Source organism: Dreissena polymorpha, chromosome 2 (genome assembly GCF_020536995.1).
Source record: "Dreissena polymorpha isolate Duluth1 chromosome 2, UMN_Dpol_1.0, whole genome shotgun sequence".
NCBI classification, from domain to species: domain Eukaryota; kingdom Metazoa; phylum Mollusca; class Bivalvia; order Myida; family Dreissenidae; genus Dreissena; species Dreissena polymorpha.
In genome coordinates this window covers 20,814,996-20,833,494 of record NC_068356.1, presented here as the reverse complement: position 1 = coordinate 20,833,494, position 18,499 = coordinate 20,814,996, and the positions used below count along the sequence as shown (strand labels likewise).

At 34.1% G+C, this 18,499-nt stretch overlaps 1 protein-coding gene and 1 long non-coding RNA gene across 2 annotated transcripts in view; one reads left to right on the top strand and one right to left on the bottom strand.

Annotated features, from left to right (window-relative positions):
- Positions 1 to 461: 461 nt before the first annotated feature.
- LOC127866162 (proto-oncogene tyrosine-protein kinase receptor Ret-like) overlaps positions 462 to 18,499 on the bottom strand; it is a 30,244-nt gene continuing 12,206 nt past the window's right edge. Inside the window, exons 6-22 of the mRNA XM_052406576.1 lie at positions 18,267 to 18,376; positions 17,721 to 17,831; positions 17,303 to 17,519; positions 16,596 to 16,811; positions 15,240 to 15,397; positions 14,913 to 15,054; positions 13,382 to 13,662; positions 11,279 to 11,441; positions 9,646 to 9,753; positions 9,041 to 9,143; positions 8,647 to 8,773; positions 7,702 to 7,824; positions 7,126 to 7,196; positions 4,771 to 4,908; positions 4,004 to 4,103; positions 3,471 to 3,543; positions 462 to 3,220 (exon numbers count right to left, since the gene is read on the bottom strand). Coding sequence (XP_052262536.1) covers positions 2,721 to 3,220; positions 3,471 to 3,543; positions 4,004 to 4,103; positions 4,771 to 4,908; positions 7,126 to 7,196; positions 7,702 to 7,824; positions 8,647 to 8,773; positions 9,041 to 9,143; positions 9,646 to 9,753; positions 11,279 to 11,441; positions 13,382 to 13,662; positions 14,913 to 15,054; positions 15,240 to 15,397; positions 16,596 to 16,811; positions 17,303 to 17,519; positions 17,721 to 17,831; positions 18,267 to 18,376 — 2,741 coding nt within the window. The 3' untranslated portion in view covers positions 462 to 2,720. The remainder of the gene's footprint in view (positions 3,221 to 3,470; positions 3,544 to 4,003; positions 4,104 to 4,770; positions 4,909 to 7,125; positions 7,197 to 7,701; positions 7,825 to 8,646; positions 8,774 to 9,040; positions 9,144 to 9,645; positions 9,754 to 11,278; positions 11,442 to 13,381; positions 13,663 to 14,912; positions 15,055 to 15,239; positions 15,398 to 16,595; positions 16,812 to 17,302; positions 17,520 to 17,720; positions 17,832 to 18,266; positions 18,377 to 18,499) is intronic.
- On the top strand, positions 4,046 to 8,125 carry LOC127866164 (uncharacterized). The gene is made up of 3 exons (XR_008042879.1): positions 4,046 to 4,265; positions 4,786 to 4,929; positions 7,717 to 8,125. It is a non-coding gene; the product is annotated as an uncharacterized LOC127866164 (long non-coding RNA).

Below are 18,499 nucleotides of genomic sequence, written 5' to 3'. Positions count from 1 at the left end.
CGTGGCTTGCCTGTACGTCGCTGTCTTCCTCCTCATTTTCAGTCCGTCGTTGAAAACTTATTTCGCTAACGACTCGATTTTGGGAAAGCATGTTTAGTAATGTTTATTACTTTTCTCGCTTAATATAATTTTCAGTTAATGTGTGTTTGGAAATACATTCTATTTTATTTATTTAATGTGTATGTCAACTCTAGTGTAGTTTATTATTTATTTATTTTCTATTAGATGTGCTAAATATCTCGTTTATAAATAATTCGATTTGGTAGCGTAAATATCAAGCTTTAATTTGTTGCGGTTTTATTTTACATTAACACCAACTGTTTATTCTGCGTTTCGTTCATTTCACTGGATCAGCATATAATAATTATAACAACTGATCCCACCGCTGCCACCATAAATTATGTTACGCTCCGTTAGTGCGCTCCTTATCAATGGTGTTTAATGTTTAACTCAAAGTCCGATTTAACTTTATACAACTTTTATTCAGTTTCCACGAATAACTCAACAAAATGTTATATTTCCAACAACAAAATGACCTGCAACCTTTATTAAGGTTTTACAATACTTTCAATCTTGCGACGGTAAACTGCGCGTCAAAATAGATATTTTTGACAATGGACATTACACTCGTAAACGGGACCTCGTCGAATTTAAGGAACAATGACACTTGCCAACGATCACAACCAAAATAGATTGAATACTTTCAATAATGCTCAAGTTTAATGAAATATGTTAAATGTTCGCTTTATTATCTGCTTACAAAGGTATTACTGTTACTATAAGTTACTTAAATTACTTACGAAAAGAAAAAGTACTTTTTAAGAAAAAAATTGGCGTGGATGTTGCCTGCCTTAAGGTTTTGACTAGAATAACTTCTGTGACCAAAATTTGGTCACTTTATATAGCCGCGGCGTTCCACTTGTGACCAGAAATTGGTCACTGTGACCAGAAGTTGGTCACTGTGACCAAATATTGGTCACAGTGTGACCAAAAACGGGTCACAATAACTGCCGTGACCAATTATGGAACGCTCGCACGCTTAACACTTATAAATAATAAAATAGACTTTAAATGACAAAACAATTTAAAACAGACTATATGAACTAAATAATGACCTTACGTCTGCTAAAAATAGTGCAGCTTTCTTACCTAAAGCTTAAATATAGCGCCGGTGAGATTTATGTTTACACCGCTGTGTGTTGCTATGCAAAAATTACCCACAAGTCGACATTCCAAGATGGCGGACAGTGGAAAAATCACATGCCGATTACTACTGAACATTACAAATAACAATACAAATATGAAGATATACGTATAACATGCATGGATTAGCAAAATATGTGTACTCAACTTTCACGGAGAGTTATTTTAAGCTATAAACATTCAGTGTTAAACATAGATAATCGAAGTAAAAGTGTGTTTACGAGCGGACCGTTTTCAAGTCAACTTTACAAGAAAGAACAGTGGCAGGATTCTTGGTCAAAATGGTAAATTACAAACATGGTTTGATTTATATGTTAGTGGGTCTGTGTATTATCAGATTCATATGCATATTCTACTTATTATGTTTGTAAAAACACCAGACCAACCGAATGTCACTGTACACACAAGTATTTAAAAGGTAAACAATTTTTGTACTTAATAACCAGCTCACTACAATATAGGTTGACATATAAATCCCTTTGCTTAGTGTTTTGATTGGAAGAATAGGACATTTTTCAGCATGGTTCCCGAACCTCATCCGCAAAACATTTCGTTAATATTCATAGAATTTTTTCCATACATTGTTTATATTAAAAAGATTTCTTTCTTCCATAAACAATACAAATTCTGAAACAAAATTTACAACCATATGTTGAAAAGATACAAAGCACATACGCATTTTACATCCATTAAATACCGATATGCGATGAAAGTGGAATGTTTTTTTTCTGGAAATGTTTTTTTTTAACTCGTACAGTGCTTCAAGTCAGTGACAGTCCAAAACAAATTCTACAAAATACGAATTTAGTGCCACCGATGAGGAGTCCTATAAGTATCATTCCATTCACATATTGTACGACCACGTTGCTTAAAGAAAAATACTCTTATATACAATAAAACTAGTGCTTTTGCTTTTCGCCGAATGTCCACAAAGTATAGCTTTTATCTAAAGGTGCTATGTCGAAATTTTTTGGACCATCTTGCATTTCACGAAGTCTCATTTGAATCTCTTCAATACTTCCGAGTTATACTCCTCACAAACAACGAGATAGCCTAACGGACGGAATGACAAACGGAAGGACGTACAGACTGACAGACGGAAGAACGGGCTGAACGACGGACGAACATACCGTCGATGCGATTACTGTATGCCTCTTTTGAGGGTATAACAAGTAATACATGAGTTATCCTTCCTTGAAACATTACATAACAGGCATTGATTTAATGTCAGCATATAAGCAAGTGCACATTAGTCTTTATACATTAATATTACCATTTGAATTACGACAGTTTTGATAATGAAACTTGGATAAAATATTTTGAATATTGAAATATTAGGCTTTAAATCAACACTTTAATTTGAACACAATTCAACTATATAAGAATGGGGAAAATGACTGACACAACCGATTATTTATCAAATAGCCTAAATGAATGAGTTAGATTATGCATTTAAAAAGCAAATTATCGCGTAGACTAGTGACCTATGGATCGTATAAAAAATTCATCTTACATTATTAACACTGCGTCGTTTCAATTTGCACAAAGGCATCAGATTTTGCTCTGAGACGCAAATTATCTGCTTCTGAAAGCAAATGTTTCTGCTCGCTGGGAAAAATGGTACTCTTGTTTTTACTGTTCTTGATATTGTTGATCGCGATATTCATGTCGACCGGTTTCCTGAACATTGGCTCGGATAATTCACTGGTAATAGACGGGCGATATGACTTAGTTAGTATACTTTCTTTGATGTTTATATTCATGTCCAGTAACGGGGTCATGTAGTTGCACTTCATACCATTGTCATTGTCCTCTTCGCCATGGCCCTTATTGTCATCTATATCATCTGTGGACATATTGTCTTTTAAGAAATAGGGTGCACCCTCACCCATGAAATGACTTGACATCGGTACCAGGTAATTATCCGGGCAGTAATTATGGTTAGACACAGTTCTTGAATTCCTAGATCTGTCAGAAGAATTATGTTCCATTTGAGAGTTGGTAATTAACGCTTCCACTGTAACGTAATGAAAAACACACGACTGACTTCATTTACCACATAATTCAAAATGCTATGCTATACAAAACTATCGCGCATGTTTTAACTTGAACGCTAACTTCGAAACTGTCAAGCATCTGTATTCTTTAGTTTTTCGACTATACATTATAAAAATCGGTTATACCATTAATGTTTGTTATGTAATAAAATATTAAATCATGACCGATGATCGTATGATAAACAAAACTAAATCATACATAAAAACTACCTTTGTCATGTGCACACTGTTTCTTGAATAGTTCTTGGTCCAATAAGGTAGCCTTTGACAAATCTAAGTAACCCTGAAAATGTGTTTTATATTTGTAATCAACATGCTGGCCTCTAGAATTGTATAAAATAAAAAGTATCTATGCTCTTGAAAACTAACATCAAAAGTAACTGCAGTTCTGCTTTTACGACCAATGAAGGTGCATTATTTATGAGTTTGTTAATGTGTTGAAGAAATTATTTGGTCAACTGACAGTAAACGATCCTTTACTTTTATTTCGTATTACACGTTGGTTATTATAATAAAATATTAAAAGTAAATTTGAAAGTATATTAACGACAGCTCTGACACAAAACTAACGCTTTTCTGCGATACTTGAATTAAGATTGATGACTGACATAATGCCTTGTTAGAGGAAACCAGACCTTGCCGTGAGTTGATGAAATCAATAACAAAACAATGAGCCTTTCACGCGAAAAACAAACACACATGATATAATTTAAATTACATTTACGATAATTAATCATTCATACCGTCTGTTCCTGCAAAATGCGGTCAAAGATGCTTGCCAGGGTGGCAAACGATGGCCGGTCGGCAGCGTCTATCTTCCAGCACTTCTGCATCACGGCGTACCTGAGTTTGCGTATACCAGAATTTATGTTTTTGAATATCCTTACGACGACGTTTGATTGGTCATGTGTTTTGTGATTCAGAAAGCCAGGATGTAGTTGTTTGATACATCTGTCGTGTAAAATACTCGAAGTACAATGTCAAGAGTGTTTAACGAACATATATGTGAGTAGTACTTAATTTCAAAACAAAAATCGTTAAATCATTTATTGATATACTTGAACATGTATTGACATTACGGCAATAATAATATGTTATCTATGTGCTTGTTTAAATACCTCTATTTTGGTTAAGAGATATAATGAAATCAATAGGGATTTCCGTAATTTAAATATCCGTCCAACAAAGCATGGATTCTATTCTTTACTTAAACACAATAAATCATGAACATTCATAACGTTGTTTGGACTTCTGATACTACACGTAATACATACAGCATCTTTAATTAAAATGAGCTATATATTATATTGTTTGGAATCATGGAAATCTTTATGTCCATTAATCCATGCTATCAGGGGACTGTAATCACATGATAAACTATTGTTTACCTAATCTATTTTATGATTTGATTTATAAAACGATATCACACAATTGGCATGTGCAAACAAGAGATGGATTTTGCTTCGAAAGAGTTATAAGATGCGGAAATAAATTCACGAACTAAACCTACAATTCGTCAATGCAGTTTTCTGGTCGGTCCATACGGTATCCGCCAATCAAAAGGTTGTACAGTCTTTCTGGAGGAATGCCAGGATACGGCGGTGCACCGAGAGTCACGATTTCCCACAACACTATTCCGTACGACCAACTGAAAGACAAACATAACAAGGTATGCATAGCATAATAGGGATTTAAGGCGGCCCATACAATGCGATATTATAAATTGCGGCTTCATGAGACAAACTATATTATACTTAGACCCAGACAACAGATATATCAACAATCCTGCCGATGCTCCTTATGATTGTCATGATATCCATTGATATCGAAGCCAGTCATTATTCCGGTAAAAGAACATACACGCTAGTATAATCGAGATCTGCAGCACAAATTGATCTTCTTTAGATGCATATTCCTGGTTACCTATGTTCATACATATTTACAGTCATACTGTTTTTGTTTATGTACAATAAACAAATTCAAACTTAAATCGAACCGATAAGAAACTAGAATACAGCTAAAGCTGCGATAATTTCTTAATACTGACCGTATCTTCATCCTTATGCACTAATTTCTTTTACACTTTGAAGGCGGAACGGAATCCAGTGAAAGTGGTTGTTAATAGCTTAACATAATAGCTGTGCACTTAAACGTTCCGAATAAGAGTTAACAACATGAGTATGCAAGTGATCAGCAGTATTGAACCTTTTCATCCAGCATCGAAAGCTTTAAGATAAATCAGGGATATTTATTTGCTTTTGGTGCAATTATATGAATATTTCAAACAGTAAAGTAAACAAATAAAAATGCTATGCATAGTCGCATGCGCGAGTGAATCTGTCACTTTGCTGCGAAACAAAAACATTCATAGCATTACCCCGAAAGCAAACACATTTTCTTTTTATGTAGTGCTTTTAATTTTTATTTTCATTCGAGTTACTTTTCAGTAGTTTTTTTACGCGTTTTATTTTCTTATTTGATTTGTAGTAATATGTTAAGAAATCATTATTTCGGATTCCAATAAATGCGAGGGGATTTTTAGGAAGTCATGTGTTTGAGTCGACCCGATACAAGCCAAAACAATTCTTTTTATCTTTACATTGCGTTACAGGCTAAATTAACGTGATCACAACAACACACAAAATGTCACAAAGAAGTGATGCCCAGACAAGAACGATACATTTAAATATGCTTCGAAAAATGTAAAACTCTCGAAGCTTTATTAAGGAAGAGAGTTCAGTTCAATATAAATGATAGGTATACCTTCATTCTTCTCGTTTTATTCAGAAATAACAACATTACTGAATTGTATAGGTGACCTGGTTAATACGGTGTCCAACTCGGATAAGCACAAATTCGGATTGACAATAATCTGGGTTTCAAATTAAATTTTGTTCCACGATGACCTCCTCTAACGCTTTAGTTTCTATCAGTACCCATTAGACATTGTCCGATAGTCACTTTCATTCATTACTCGGGCAGCCAAAGTCTTTTGAAATAAAGAGGTAAGATATTAAAAAAAATAATTAAATGTAACGTTTTCCGATAAACTATATTATTTATAATTAGTATTTGTAAGCATAAACGGTGGTATAAACATTTACAGCTTACTGTCTTCATTCCTTTTTGGCGATTTTCTATCATAAATGTGACCAGACATTTAAATAACATCAAAATTAAATGTTAGAAAAGTAGTCCCCAATCATGCAAGTGAGAAACGATATCCGGAATTATTTCTCCGATAATTAATCACTTAGCATTAAATAAATAATGTTATCGGCATTTATGTCTTCGCTTAATATAGCATTGCTTTTTACGGCGTATCATTATTGGTTACTTCAGATTTATTGACGATATTATTAAACAGCATCCATTTTCTGATTACCTTTCTATTTCGAAATGACTTTTATGTTCAGTAAGTGTAATAATAGAGAAGCCGATAAATTTACAATCGGAAGAAATCGATATATGTTTCCCATTAGTAATGAAGTTGGTAAGAAAGAAAAATGACAATGTGTTCATCAATTGAAACATATTTTATTAACAATACTATAACCATGCAATATATGTCCCCTAACGATAAAACCATTTTCAGATTTTTATAAATATATTTGTTGCCATAGCAACCAGAATTCTTGACGTAGGAACAAAATGAAATGACGTGCATAATATCCATATTGTCATCTATCCATGTTTCAAGTTTCATTAAAAAATATGACGAATGTTTAAAGTTATTGCATGATCCAGAAAAGTGTGACGGACAGACTTACAGACAGACTGACTGACACACAGAGCGCAAGCAATAAGTCCCCTCCAGTTTCACCGGTAGGGGACAATAATATATTGCAAGAACTGTTGTACTAACATATCGCTTCTTGTGGTGTATATCTGGGCATACAGAGACTCAGGGGCAAGCCACTTCACCGGAATACGGCCCTGAAATATATATCAAAGACGTGATAGAAGCATCTCGCGAACAAAATATGTTTGAAAAATGACTTCACACAGAAAATATTTAATAGTTAGACTTTAACCCCAAAGCTATGCAATCACTTGAAATATTTTAAGCATCACGCTTCATGTTCAAAAGAAGCCAACGTTACATGATATTGTATAAAAATTACAACGCCTGTTAAAAATGATACCAACTGAACACGGCTAACGAATATATATTTCAAACATGTATATATTTTACAAATTACCTAGTGTAACTTAAATATAATTCATTGATCAGCGCCTCAACCAATTTTTGATTTTGTATTTTATATGGGAACGTTTATGTATAACAACATTTAATTAGTCGACATTTCAAAATTAAACCATAACAGCAAAGAAAATAAAACACGCTCCGTTAATAACATCGTAAATAATGAAAGAAAAAAGGTAATGTCCATTTGTTGCGGCGGTTGTATTGTCACCTGTTGATAACTCCAAAACGTACCTTGCTCTTTTTCAGATACGTGTCCGCTTCGTACACGTCCCTTGTGAGACCAAAATCGGAGATCTTCAACGCCTTTCCATTGGACACGAGGATATTACGTGCAGCCAGGTCGCGATGCACGAGCTGAAGTGGCAAAAATAGACATTAGTTTTGCGGATCTCTATACGTGTAGGAAAAATAACCCATTTTATCTGTATGTCAAACAACGCTGACCCATTTTATTAACAAATATTAGTATTAGGTCAAATAATTACTGTCGATGAGGTATCAGAGTGTGAACGACCTTTAAAAAAGGTCAGCTCGAATAGAAAACGTCGAATACATTCTGGCGTCAGCATATTGATCAGTAGGTACTTACCTTAGTTCATTGGTAATAAATATCAGATTAGGATGTAAAATGAGATTGCCTTACTTGATATCTTTCGACAAACATTTTACACACGTAAATACAGCGAGCTGTGTTCGCATTCTGGGTATTTGACTTTGTTGGTTAAACGATATTGTAGGTTTTCGCAGGTACCTTGTGTTTTCTGTAAGTGACCTAGAGAAAACTAGCTGAGTGTTGACTAGAGATTAGTTTATTGATAATACTACTAAAGCATTACCCACTAGCTTTGGCAATTGGTTCAGTTTTTTGCTGCCGAGAATATACACTTATATGTGGTCAACACGTATCTTATATTCTATTTATCCGATCATTTTCATCATTTAAATGTCTTAAATTAGAAAGAAAAAAAAAAGAAATAAATGCTAAAAGGAAATTATAAACATAAAAAAGTCATTAAAATAAACATAATATTGCACGTGTTTGATGAAAAAACACAGTTCAAAACACATTTTTTAAGGAGGAATGATATCTCGTTAAAGCGGTTATGATCATAGTATGAACACATGCAAATAACCATACTTATATCAATGATACATGTGCTTTTTAACCCCACATACCTTTATTTCACTAAGGTAGCTCATTCCTTTGGCAATCTGCCAGGCAAATGACAGTAGGTCCCTTATTGACAGTAGGTCTCCTGTCAACTCTTTGTTCGTCTGATCGAGATGCTCCGTGGTCTTAAACCTAAGAAAAATTTATGTGAAAAAAATATACAAGTGCGCTCCACTTGCATTGCATGTTGATTACATCTAATCATTTCAATTGACGCGCCTGATTTCATGCCGATAAACTCAAATCAATGATGAATACAACAGTTGTGTGAAGGAGTATTGCATTTGAGAATGGTTTAAAGGTAATGACCGTTTCGCATTTTAGCACCCAGCATAATATATCAGCAGTATGCTTTATTCGAATTGGTTAAGAAAACTACGTTAAAGTCAAGACTTTTACCGTTGGTTGGTATTTATGTAACCATTTTCCTCCAAGCGACTTCGGCGAAGATATTGAAGTAAGCAGCCATGTTCACAGTACTCCACCACCAAGTAAAATGGACCTAAATAAAGTCATAGTATCTGTACATTTTAATACGAAGTTGTCGTATACAAGAAACTGTCCCAGAAAGGTGTACTCCTATTAGATTAATCCGTTTATGTTGAATTATTATTGTATTGCGCAACTGTTCCCGAACTTCATATTAATATATAATAACAAAATATTAGCAATAATATAAACGAGAACAATAATTAAAGCAATGTCGTATATGGAGGGTTAACTACTATAAACGGGTATAGTATTATCCATCAGCTTGTTAGTTCTGTTAATGGTATTATACCGCGAATTGTCCGGATAAAATTCTGTTCTAAATATCACCAACACATACAAAAAAGATGAACGTGTGTGTGTGTTTCAGAGTTTATTTATTGGTCCTACTGCTGGCCTCTTCACGAGGTAACGGTAGCCCGGCCTGTAAAAAAAAAAAAAAAAAAAAAAAAAAAAAAAAAGATGAACAAACCCACGTTACGTTTATATTAATATCCGGGTATACATGTCCTTACCTCCTACAGTGCATGCGCCGATCAGCTTGATTACATTCGGATGACTGACGTCTTTCAGCAGGGTGAACTCCGACCATAAGTCCTGCTCCTCCATAGGGCTGGCGCAGTCTGAGGTAAAATACAGTCGCATTCTGGGAATATTGGGCTTAATGCATTTGTGTAAAGTGTTTTCCCAGATTAGCTTGTGCACAGGCCTGTCCACATTTCAAGTATTCAAACCGTTAACCAATTCTAAAAGTGGAAGCGGTCTATATATTCATGAATATTCTCAAGAGGCAAACTATTTTCTGATAGTTCCACGAACACTTCGAACAATTAATAATTATTTGTTAAATATATGATTATTGGTTGTCGAACTTCACAATTACATTACAAACTATTCATTTATTTAAAAGAGTACAACCACAAAATTATTTCACGAGTGTTGTTATGAAATGTATTTTATCGAGTAGGATATTTAATGCTAAATATAACCACAAAATGAAATGTAAATACGATCTATTACTCTTATGGACAAATGTTGTCAACTGACAATAGCTGTAACCAAATTACCGTTACCCTTATATGATTCAGAAGGTGAAATCAAAGCTCTACAAATACTAGACCTCTTGAACACAACAAACCGTCGGACTTATAAGCAAATAAATAATAACAATGTAATATTTCTTTTGGCCTAAATACTATTTGTCATTGTAATAAACTTAAGTGTATATGAGTCGTTAAAGAAAAAAAAATCACATGCATGATGTTTAATTGGAGCCAAATCCGAAAGTGGTCGAGTAATCATTTCGATTTCGGGGTTAGTCGAACATACCAAAACAATTAAAAGGTAAATTGGAACAGCAACGACAGACATGACAGACATGATGTTTATATGATAACTGCTTAGACAGAGGAACTTCTAAAATAAATTTAATACTGTAAATTGTAATCGAATAGTACATTTCAAAATGCAATTGTTGTAAAAATACTTAAAGACGGCTCTCAGAATGATAAGTTCAGCTTATGGCGATTACAGTAAAGTTTTTTTTTTAAACTTCCACCATAATGCATACTTTCTTATACCGAGGGATTAACGTCCATTTAACATTAAGAAATCAATTATACTATTCCTATTTTTTTTATAATTTGATCTATAACCAACGCTTCGATGGCGCCATGTTTATTATAAGACATTCACACATTTTATTTAATGCAATCCGGTGGTTTATACAGAAATATCAGTGAATTAAAACTGATAATTTTACTGTTTCAAACAATGAAAATTATCAGTGAAAATTACCGATTATTTTCGCTGTTTACTGTGAAATGAAGTCATTCTTTACGAAATGACGTCACTATTCCAGCGAAATTCTTTAGTTGAACTCTTTAACAATGCATATAAACGGTGAAAAAAAGCATAACATAAAAAGAAAGTTTGTTGGATTTGGTGGAATATCGATTTTAATTCACTCGTGATCATAGAAATTATTTATTTTAACTCGTGGCTGCGCCCCTCGTGAAAATATTATTTTCTATGATCACTCATGAATTAAAATCGATAATCCACCGAATCCAACAAATATCCTCTATGTAAATAAACTAAAATGTTAAATAACACACGTAAATCTATGTCTAACAAATATACTCTCACGCTTAAGCATTTTCACGGCCACGTTTCTACCCGGCTCCTCCACCGCCTGCCCAGCGGCCCACCTCAGAACGCCCTTGAGTACCAGACCGAACTCCCCCTCCCCCAGAGTCTTCTCGAGGGACAGACTTTCACGGTCTATCTCCCACTTGCCGTCATCTGGAAACTGGAATGATGTTGTTCACATGTATCAAATATGTACTGGAATACATCCTTTTCAGATGTATCGCAACGAGACACAATATGTCTAATATATATAACAATATATAGTTTGGTGTTTGTATGAGTTGATATTGCCGATGATAGATGAACTGTTATGCACGTAATTAGATATAAGTGGAAGCATTTGAAAGAAAGTACCACATAATAAGATAGAGGTGTTAGTTTTCATATCATATAGAACTGTTGTATATTCTTAAGACATAGAGTTTGTATCAAGCGGTTTTGGCAACTATTGTCGAATTCGCTATAAATGGAATAATTTTTGTTAGAACATGAGATAATAGGCGCTCTGCGGCTAAATTGCATAACTATCAAAATGTAGCATGTGCCAAATTGTTTTATGTTGTTTTTTTTTTTCATCGGGGGGGGGGGGAGTAGAAAAACTATTCTAAGTGGGAAGTGTGTTGCCCATTTTCAATGACATAGAATCTTAAGAAGATACAAATATCAATAGCCGGAAAGTTTCAGATATTGGAAAACTGGAATTCCTTAAAATATCATAGCGATCATTTAAATAGGCACATGCTGGGCTTAACCAATTTTAATACGTCATAATGCAACGAATTCTGTACTTCAAACGTAATGAAAAATCGTCGCCTTCATAAAATAAATGTCAATGCTTTTATGAAATTTACTAAATAATACATTTCCATGAGGCAATATCAATCGCCTCCAGCAACGACTGTGGATCATGCGAAGGCTGAGATAGAGTATACATTTCGTCGGAAAGCCGAGTGTAAGTATTTCCATATTATTTATATTTTACGTATTGGATTGAGCAGGTTTGAATGTGTTCTTTGCGAGCATAATCAAGAAGGACATTGTGAACGTTATCTTTGGATAACAGTAAGTCTATATGTACACAGTTAAAATTACCAATTTAACAGTTCTGAGCAGTGAATAACGTCCACATCTCATCATGACATTTTCCATTGTCTCAACCGACTACATGAAAAATGCCAAAATGATTAGTTATCATATTGCAAATATGCATACTTTAATCCGCATATGTTATTGCGTTTCAGACCAACAATGTGGCTTGTAGATCAAACCAACATACTCCTTTAGGCTGTTATACATAACAGATGCCAAAATGATCCACCATCAAAATACCCTCGTCAAACGTGATAATGTTATCAATTGCATTTCCTACCAGATGATTTAATAAGCCAAGAAGCGAATTAGCCAATCAACAATTAGCACGTGCGAGGGGTTATATTGACCAATCAAAAGTTGAATACATCCGTGTTCGTTTAATGATCAGGTAGCTGTTAATGTATATGCTTTGTTAGAAAAGACACAATGCGCATATATTAAGATGGATACATTAGGCTAGAACTTAGAAGAGCGGGACATGGACGGACAGAGAACGCACCCAATCATGTTGTTATTTAAGGAATACGATTGTTTCTTATTTCACTTAAATTAAGATGATTTTTTTAGTTTTGACTTGTATATTGGGAGAAATTAACTATACATAAAAATGTACCATATTAAATTGGACTTGAACCCATCTACGACTTTATTGTTGTATATTTCATCACACGTTATTTTACGGACGAATTAACAATATAAGAATGGAACCGACGTGCCATATTCGCAACGTATTTAACTGCTCTCACTCAAGTGAAACGAGTCCCGTCATTACGGAAAATTGCGCATGGCATTATTGATAGAACGACTACGCGACAATGTGTAAAAGTAATTCAAATATATTGCTTTTAAAAAGTTGTGTAGTAAAAACTAATAAAATCATAACATTTTTTTTATTAACAACTTTCTCCACGAGTACATCACTATTTTTTTCTTGTAAACTGTATCGATGTCGATTTTGATAAACCACTTTACAGGGGTGTGTTTAAAACACATGCAATAAATAATTACCATTGGGGTGGTTTGTGTGGAATAAATCTGTCGTTTCGGAGACCATTGTTCAGACGTGTAGGAAAGTCTTCCCTCTCTGTCGTCTGGATATTCTGACGTCACGCCCGACATGGACGTCACACTTCCCACGTGTTTTATGTTAGATTTTCGGCGATCATTTAATTTCTTAGTGAACCATAACATAAATAACGAGAACGATATTAGAAGGAACACAGTTACCCCTACTCCGATAGCAACTATACAAAGCTTTTTGCAAGATGTCCTTTCATTTCCAGCAATAACTGAAATGATATTGAGCAAGTTATTGATACAAGTACATGCAGTCCGTTGCTGTGAGTTGGCAGCTATGGCGTTCATAGCAATGGTGGTTAGAGTGGCTATGATATTAATAAGTGAAATTATCATTTTGATTGATAAATAATCATATTATAACGAATAATCCACTTTTCTGAAAAACAAATTCACTATCATATATATATATATATATATATATACAAGGTATCCAACTCAAAATCACCCGAAAACGGGGTGCATCGCTTTGAACAGCCATAACTTCTTCAATTGTGCAGCGATTTTCGCGGTCTTATTCAACGCAGGAATGAATTTCCTTTCGGGAAATGTACATGTCTTGCAATATCAAATGCTGGGTAAACTTTTTAGAAATAACACGATACACAACTCGCATGGCCTACTTAACATCGATAAGACAGGTTAAATGAATAAAATCTTCACGGAGTAAAGAGCATTTTCCCTACAAAGATCACCGACTTCGATACCATAATTAAATAAAACGTATGAAAAAGCATTCTTACCGTGCTTGCCGTTGCATTATGCATCAAAACTGACTGTCCAGCGCAGTTTGAAACCTTTGTTTACATACATTTCAACTAACCGACATTTTAAACACACGAGTGATTTCATTTGTCCAATGCGAAGGTGTGTCTTTACAGCTGAAGATTTCATTCATTTATCTGTCTGATCGGTGTCAAGTAGGTAACGCGAGTTGTGTATCGTTTTTTTTCTTAATATTTAACCCAGCATTTGTAGAAATATAACAAGATATATATATTTCTAGAAAGGAAATTCATTTCTGCGTTGAATGAAACCAAGATCGTGATTTGATAGGGATTTTTTTTTTCAAAAAAGTTGATTGTTCGTTATAATATGATTATTTATCATTCACAATGATGTTTTCACTAATTAATACCATAGCCACACGCTAACCACCTGTGGTTCATAGATATACCAACACGATTGAAACATATAAATCACAAAACTTAGTATAAACTACAATTGCAGTTTTTATCATATTAAAATGGTGAGAGAAACAGAATTTCTGAATTAATGTACACAATATAATTTTACATATTTAAACGTATCTTACAAAGTACATGTACTTGTTTGCATTTTCTATAACTTCAGTCAAATTGATAATTCGTTTGTATTTCATAAAATTTGAATACAATAAACGACAACAAATATTCAAAAAGTAACTGCTCTTTAACAGATGAAAACTTCTAAGCATAATCACCCTTTTCTGTTTTTTCAACCGACGAATCATTGAAAACATCGTCTGCTTCCGTTTTTTGGATGCTATAGCCCGGATCCGACGAAATATCGGATATGTCGGACTGCACAGCTAGATAAGACGCTAGTGATGGCGGCAGGAACACCTACGAAGCAAATGGTAACATAAATAAAGGGCTGTAAAAACCAGCACGTTTTTATAGTTTTAAAAGAATACGAAAACTCAATAAACAAATACACACGCTGGATGAAATATTCTGTGTTACAATGTTGCCTAAATTAAGTTATGTTTTATACATGATTAAAAAAGTACATGAAGTTTGATTCCTACAGACGTGTTTGCTTCTTCGAGGACCTCGATGTCAACCGGGTGTTTCGGCATACAGTCGCACATGGTTTCCCCGCTGTCCCAGTAACACAAACAGAATCCCTTGGCCATGCTAATACCAGGCTGCTTTTGAAACCTGACGAATTGCCCGATCACTTCATCTTGGATACAAAACAAACAGTATTTTCCACAATATCGGTTCGATGTCAGCATATGCTGAATTTTAATTGGGAATAATTAAACGGTCATTAAACGGATTATGTATGATGTTTTAAAAATGATATTGAAGTAAAAAAAAAAAAAATAATCGCAAATAGAAATTAATACGATTGTTAATGAAACGATTTCGGAAGTTGTATGATTGTGGAACTGGCAAATGATATTAAAGTAGTGAATAAAGTACGTTAGGAAATTAGAATAGGCGCAAACCGAACAATTCCGTGTGCGTACGGTATATTTATGTATCATTTTTCCATAGTAATTAAACAGCTGTTATTTATTGATGTGGTTATAACATTTACTCTAGACTTGTAATATCCGTTTAGATGCATTATTTGTTATACCGGATCGGTTTATCGGATATTCTTTTGCTTGAGAAGAAACACATCATAGAAATAACGCGTTTGACTAAGGCGTCAATATTGCTCTCTTCGTAAAGAAAGTAACATGACGTGATCTTTATTAAAACATTTCTTAGCCACACGGTCTCTTTTCCAAACATCGATCACTATTTAATCATATGTTGACAAAAGCTATCAATTACCAGCAAAGAGTAAAGTAGTAGATAGAGAGTACTAAATATGCTCGAAAGCAGAACGCGATTTTATTTCTAAATCTACTTTTGTATGCACTCTTTTTTGTAAAGCTGTACCTTTTTTGGCATCCAATGAACATCAACGTCGTTTATCGAATATTAAAGATAAACATACATCAGAAGTAAGAAATTATTTTTAATATTTATATATCCCAATATCGGAACCCATAATGCTACATATTACGTAGATGCACATATAAATAACGTGTTTTTCATTAATGTGTGGCATATTATCAATGAAATGATTGTACTTGTAGCCAGGTTTTAATTAACCCAACCATTGAAAGTTAACTATCAACTTTAGACAAATAGGTCTTACGGAAATATGTGCCCTAATAATAGCCAAGAACGATGCAATTATAACGCATTTACATAAGAATGTCGTAATATTAAAGTTGTCGGGTATTATAATACACGTGGTATTTTATAGTTATACATTAAAACAATGATGTAATGATTCGTACATTTATTGATATAATTTGCAAATATATGATTTTACAGATGTCGTATGTGAAGATGAATAATAATAAAACATATAAACCTACTTGTGCAATCCTGAGGGCATAGTTCGGGCACTGCCTTCTCCAGTTCATCGCAAACCATATCCGGGCAAGTGGCAGTGTTGTGCGTGCACGTAGCGTATTTTGAGGACATGCTAGAGAAGTTTTCGTCGCCACGCATTTCACATTGCCCGTATGTAAGTCCTACGCCACATCCGCTTCGGCATTCCTTCGCATTCTTGTGAAATGAACATCCGTCGTCTACATTACACAGGAAAACATCAATAAACATATAGTTGAGTAATATTTGTAAGAAAAATGTACATACATGTATTCAAGGATTACAACGTTCGATATAAAATAGATCTATATGGGCTAATAATTATTTTTTATAATAACATTACGTAATAATTATTAAGTCAGTATAACAATGACATAACAAACATTTAATGTTACTTGATATGCTTTATGTTTTACGAGTGAGTGGTTGACTTCATGCTAGCAGAAGGTAAAAGACGCACATTACATTTCTTTAGAGACTTAATCATAAATTATATAAAATTATCCAAAATATCGTGGGAAATTTCATTAAAGCCAAGCTATATTGATCTATGTACGGAAACAACTCTTTAGAAAATAGAGGTAAATGTTAAACAGATGTATCGGTATCTCTATGTTTTTGATTGATAAAGGCATCATACTTGAAAATAAAGGTAGATTGTTTAAAAAATGTAATACGAACAAATATATACCACAGAGCGTCTCAGTTCTTTGTTCCCCCAGAAGATTGACTGTAATGGACACGAGACCGCTGCTTGTTACGACTGACAACGTGATTGTATTTCCACAAGTCGCTAGTTTACCCACGTTATTAAGATAGATGATTCCGAACTTTGGGGTTATGCTGAACACCGTGTTATCAAGTCCGTATTTCTCGTTTTTTGATGGATTTTCCGACATGTGCATCAACTTGAATGTAAGAAGGAATTACACGTATAAATCAAGTTGATACTATAAACATTGCATATATATATATATATATATATATATATATATATATATATATATATATATATATGGTCACCTATACGCACATGACAATTTAGCGTTCAATCTAACCTTAAAGCGCAGTTACCCTCGTAGATCGATTCGAGTTCCTGTAGAACTTACCCTAGAATATCGCGTCGCATTCCTGTAGAAATAGATGGGTTTATTGGAAGTTATAGATAACGCCGTTTGTATCTTTTCATCCGTCATGTGGATGTTGATTGCAAGTACAGCCTGAAAGAAAGAAAAACGATTGTCTGCAAATGTAGAAACATTTTTCTTTGATTTCTGTAGCATACGTCCATCATCGTTTGCTTGCTGCTCATCACTCAATTGGGGGAACTGATTTGATTATTCAGTTTGTATGGATTGGAGTAATGTTCAAACCTACTTCTGTAAGAAATGTACATTTTAAAACTTGGAGCTTGGCGCTTTTCGGAACAACAACAAAGAAAAATAAAATGTTCGTAAGCCAGGACTTATTTTGTTACGGTAAAAAATAAAGCGTTTATTTGATAAAGTAATTATGTTATTTTATGCCGTGGCATATACATTTTTAATGAAAACACAGATGCATTCAACATTGCCTTGGTAAGCAACACTACTTTATTGCGTTTTTATCAACATCGCATTGGTAAGCAACACTATTTCATGGCGTTGCAAACTTACGGTGTTGTTGCTGTCACTGTTTTGTGTGGGTGAAAACCCATCGTCCACGACTCCTATGAGACACTGATACTCTGCCTGGTTGACAGACGTTAAATTTACAAGTTTTACCCCTGCAATATAGAAATTACATTGTATAGTATAACGTCTGAATTCTGAAATGTAGTACCGTTAAATCGTGTTACTTTCTGAAACGACCCGTGCCATACCAACATGGGTTTACTGCTCTATGCGGC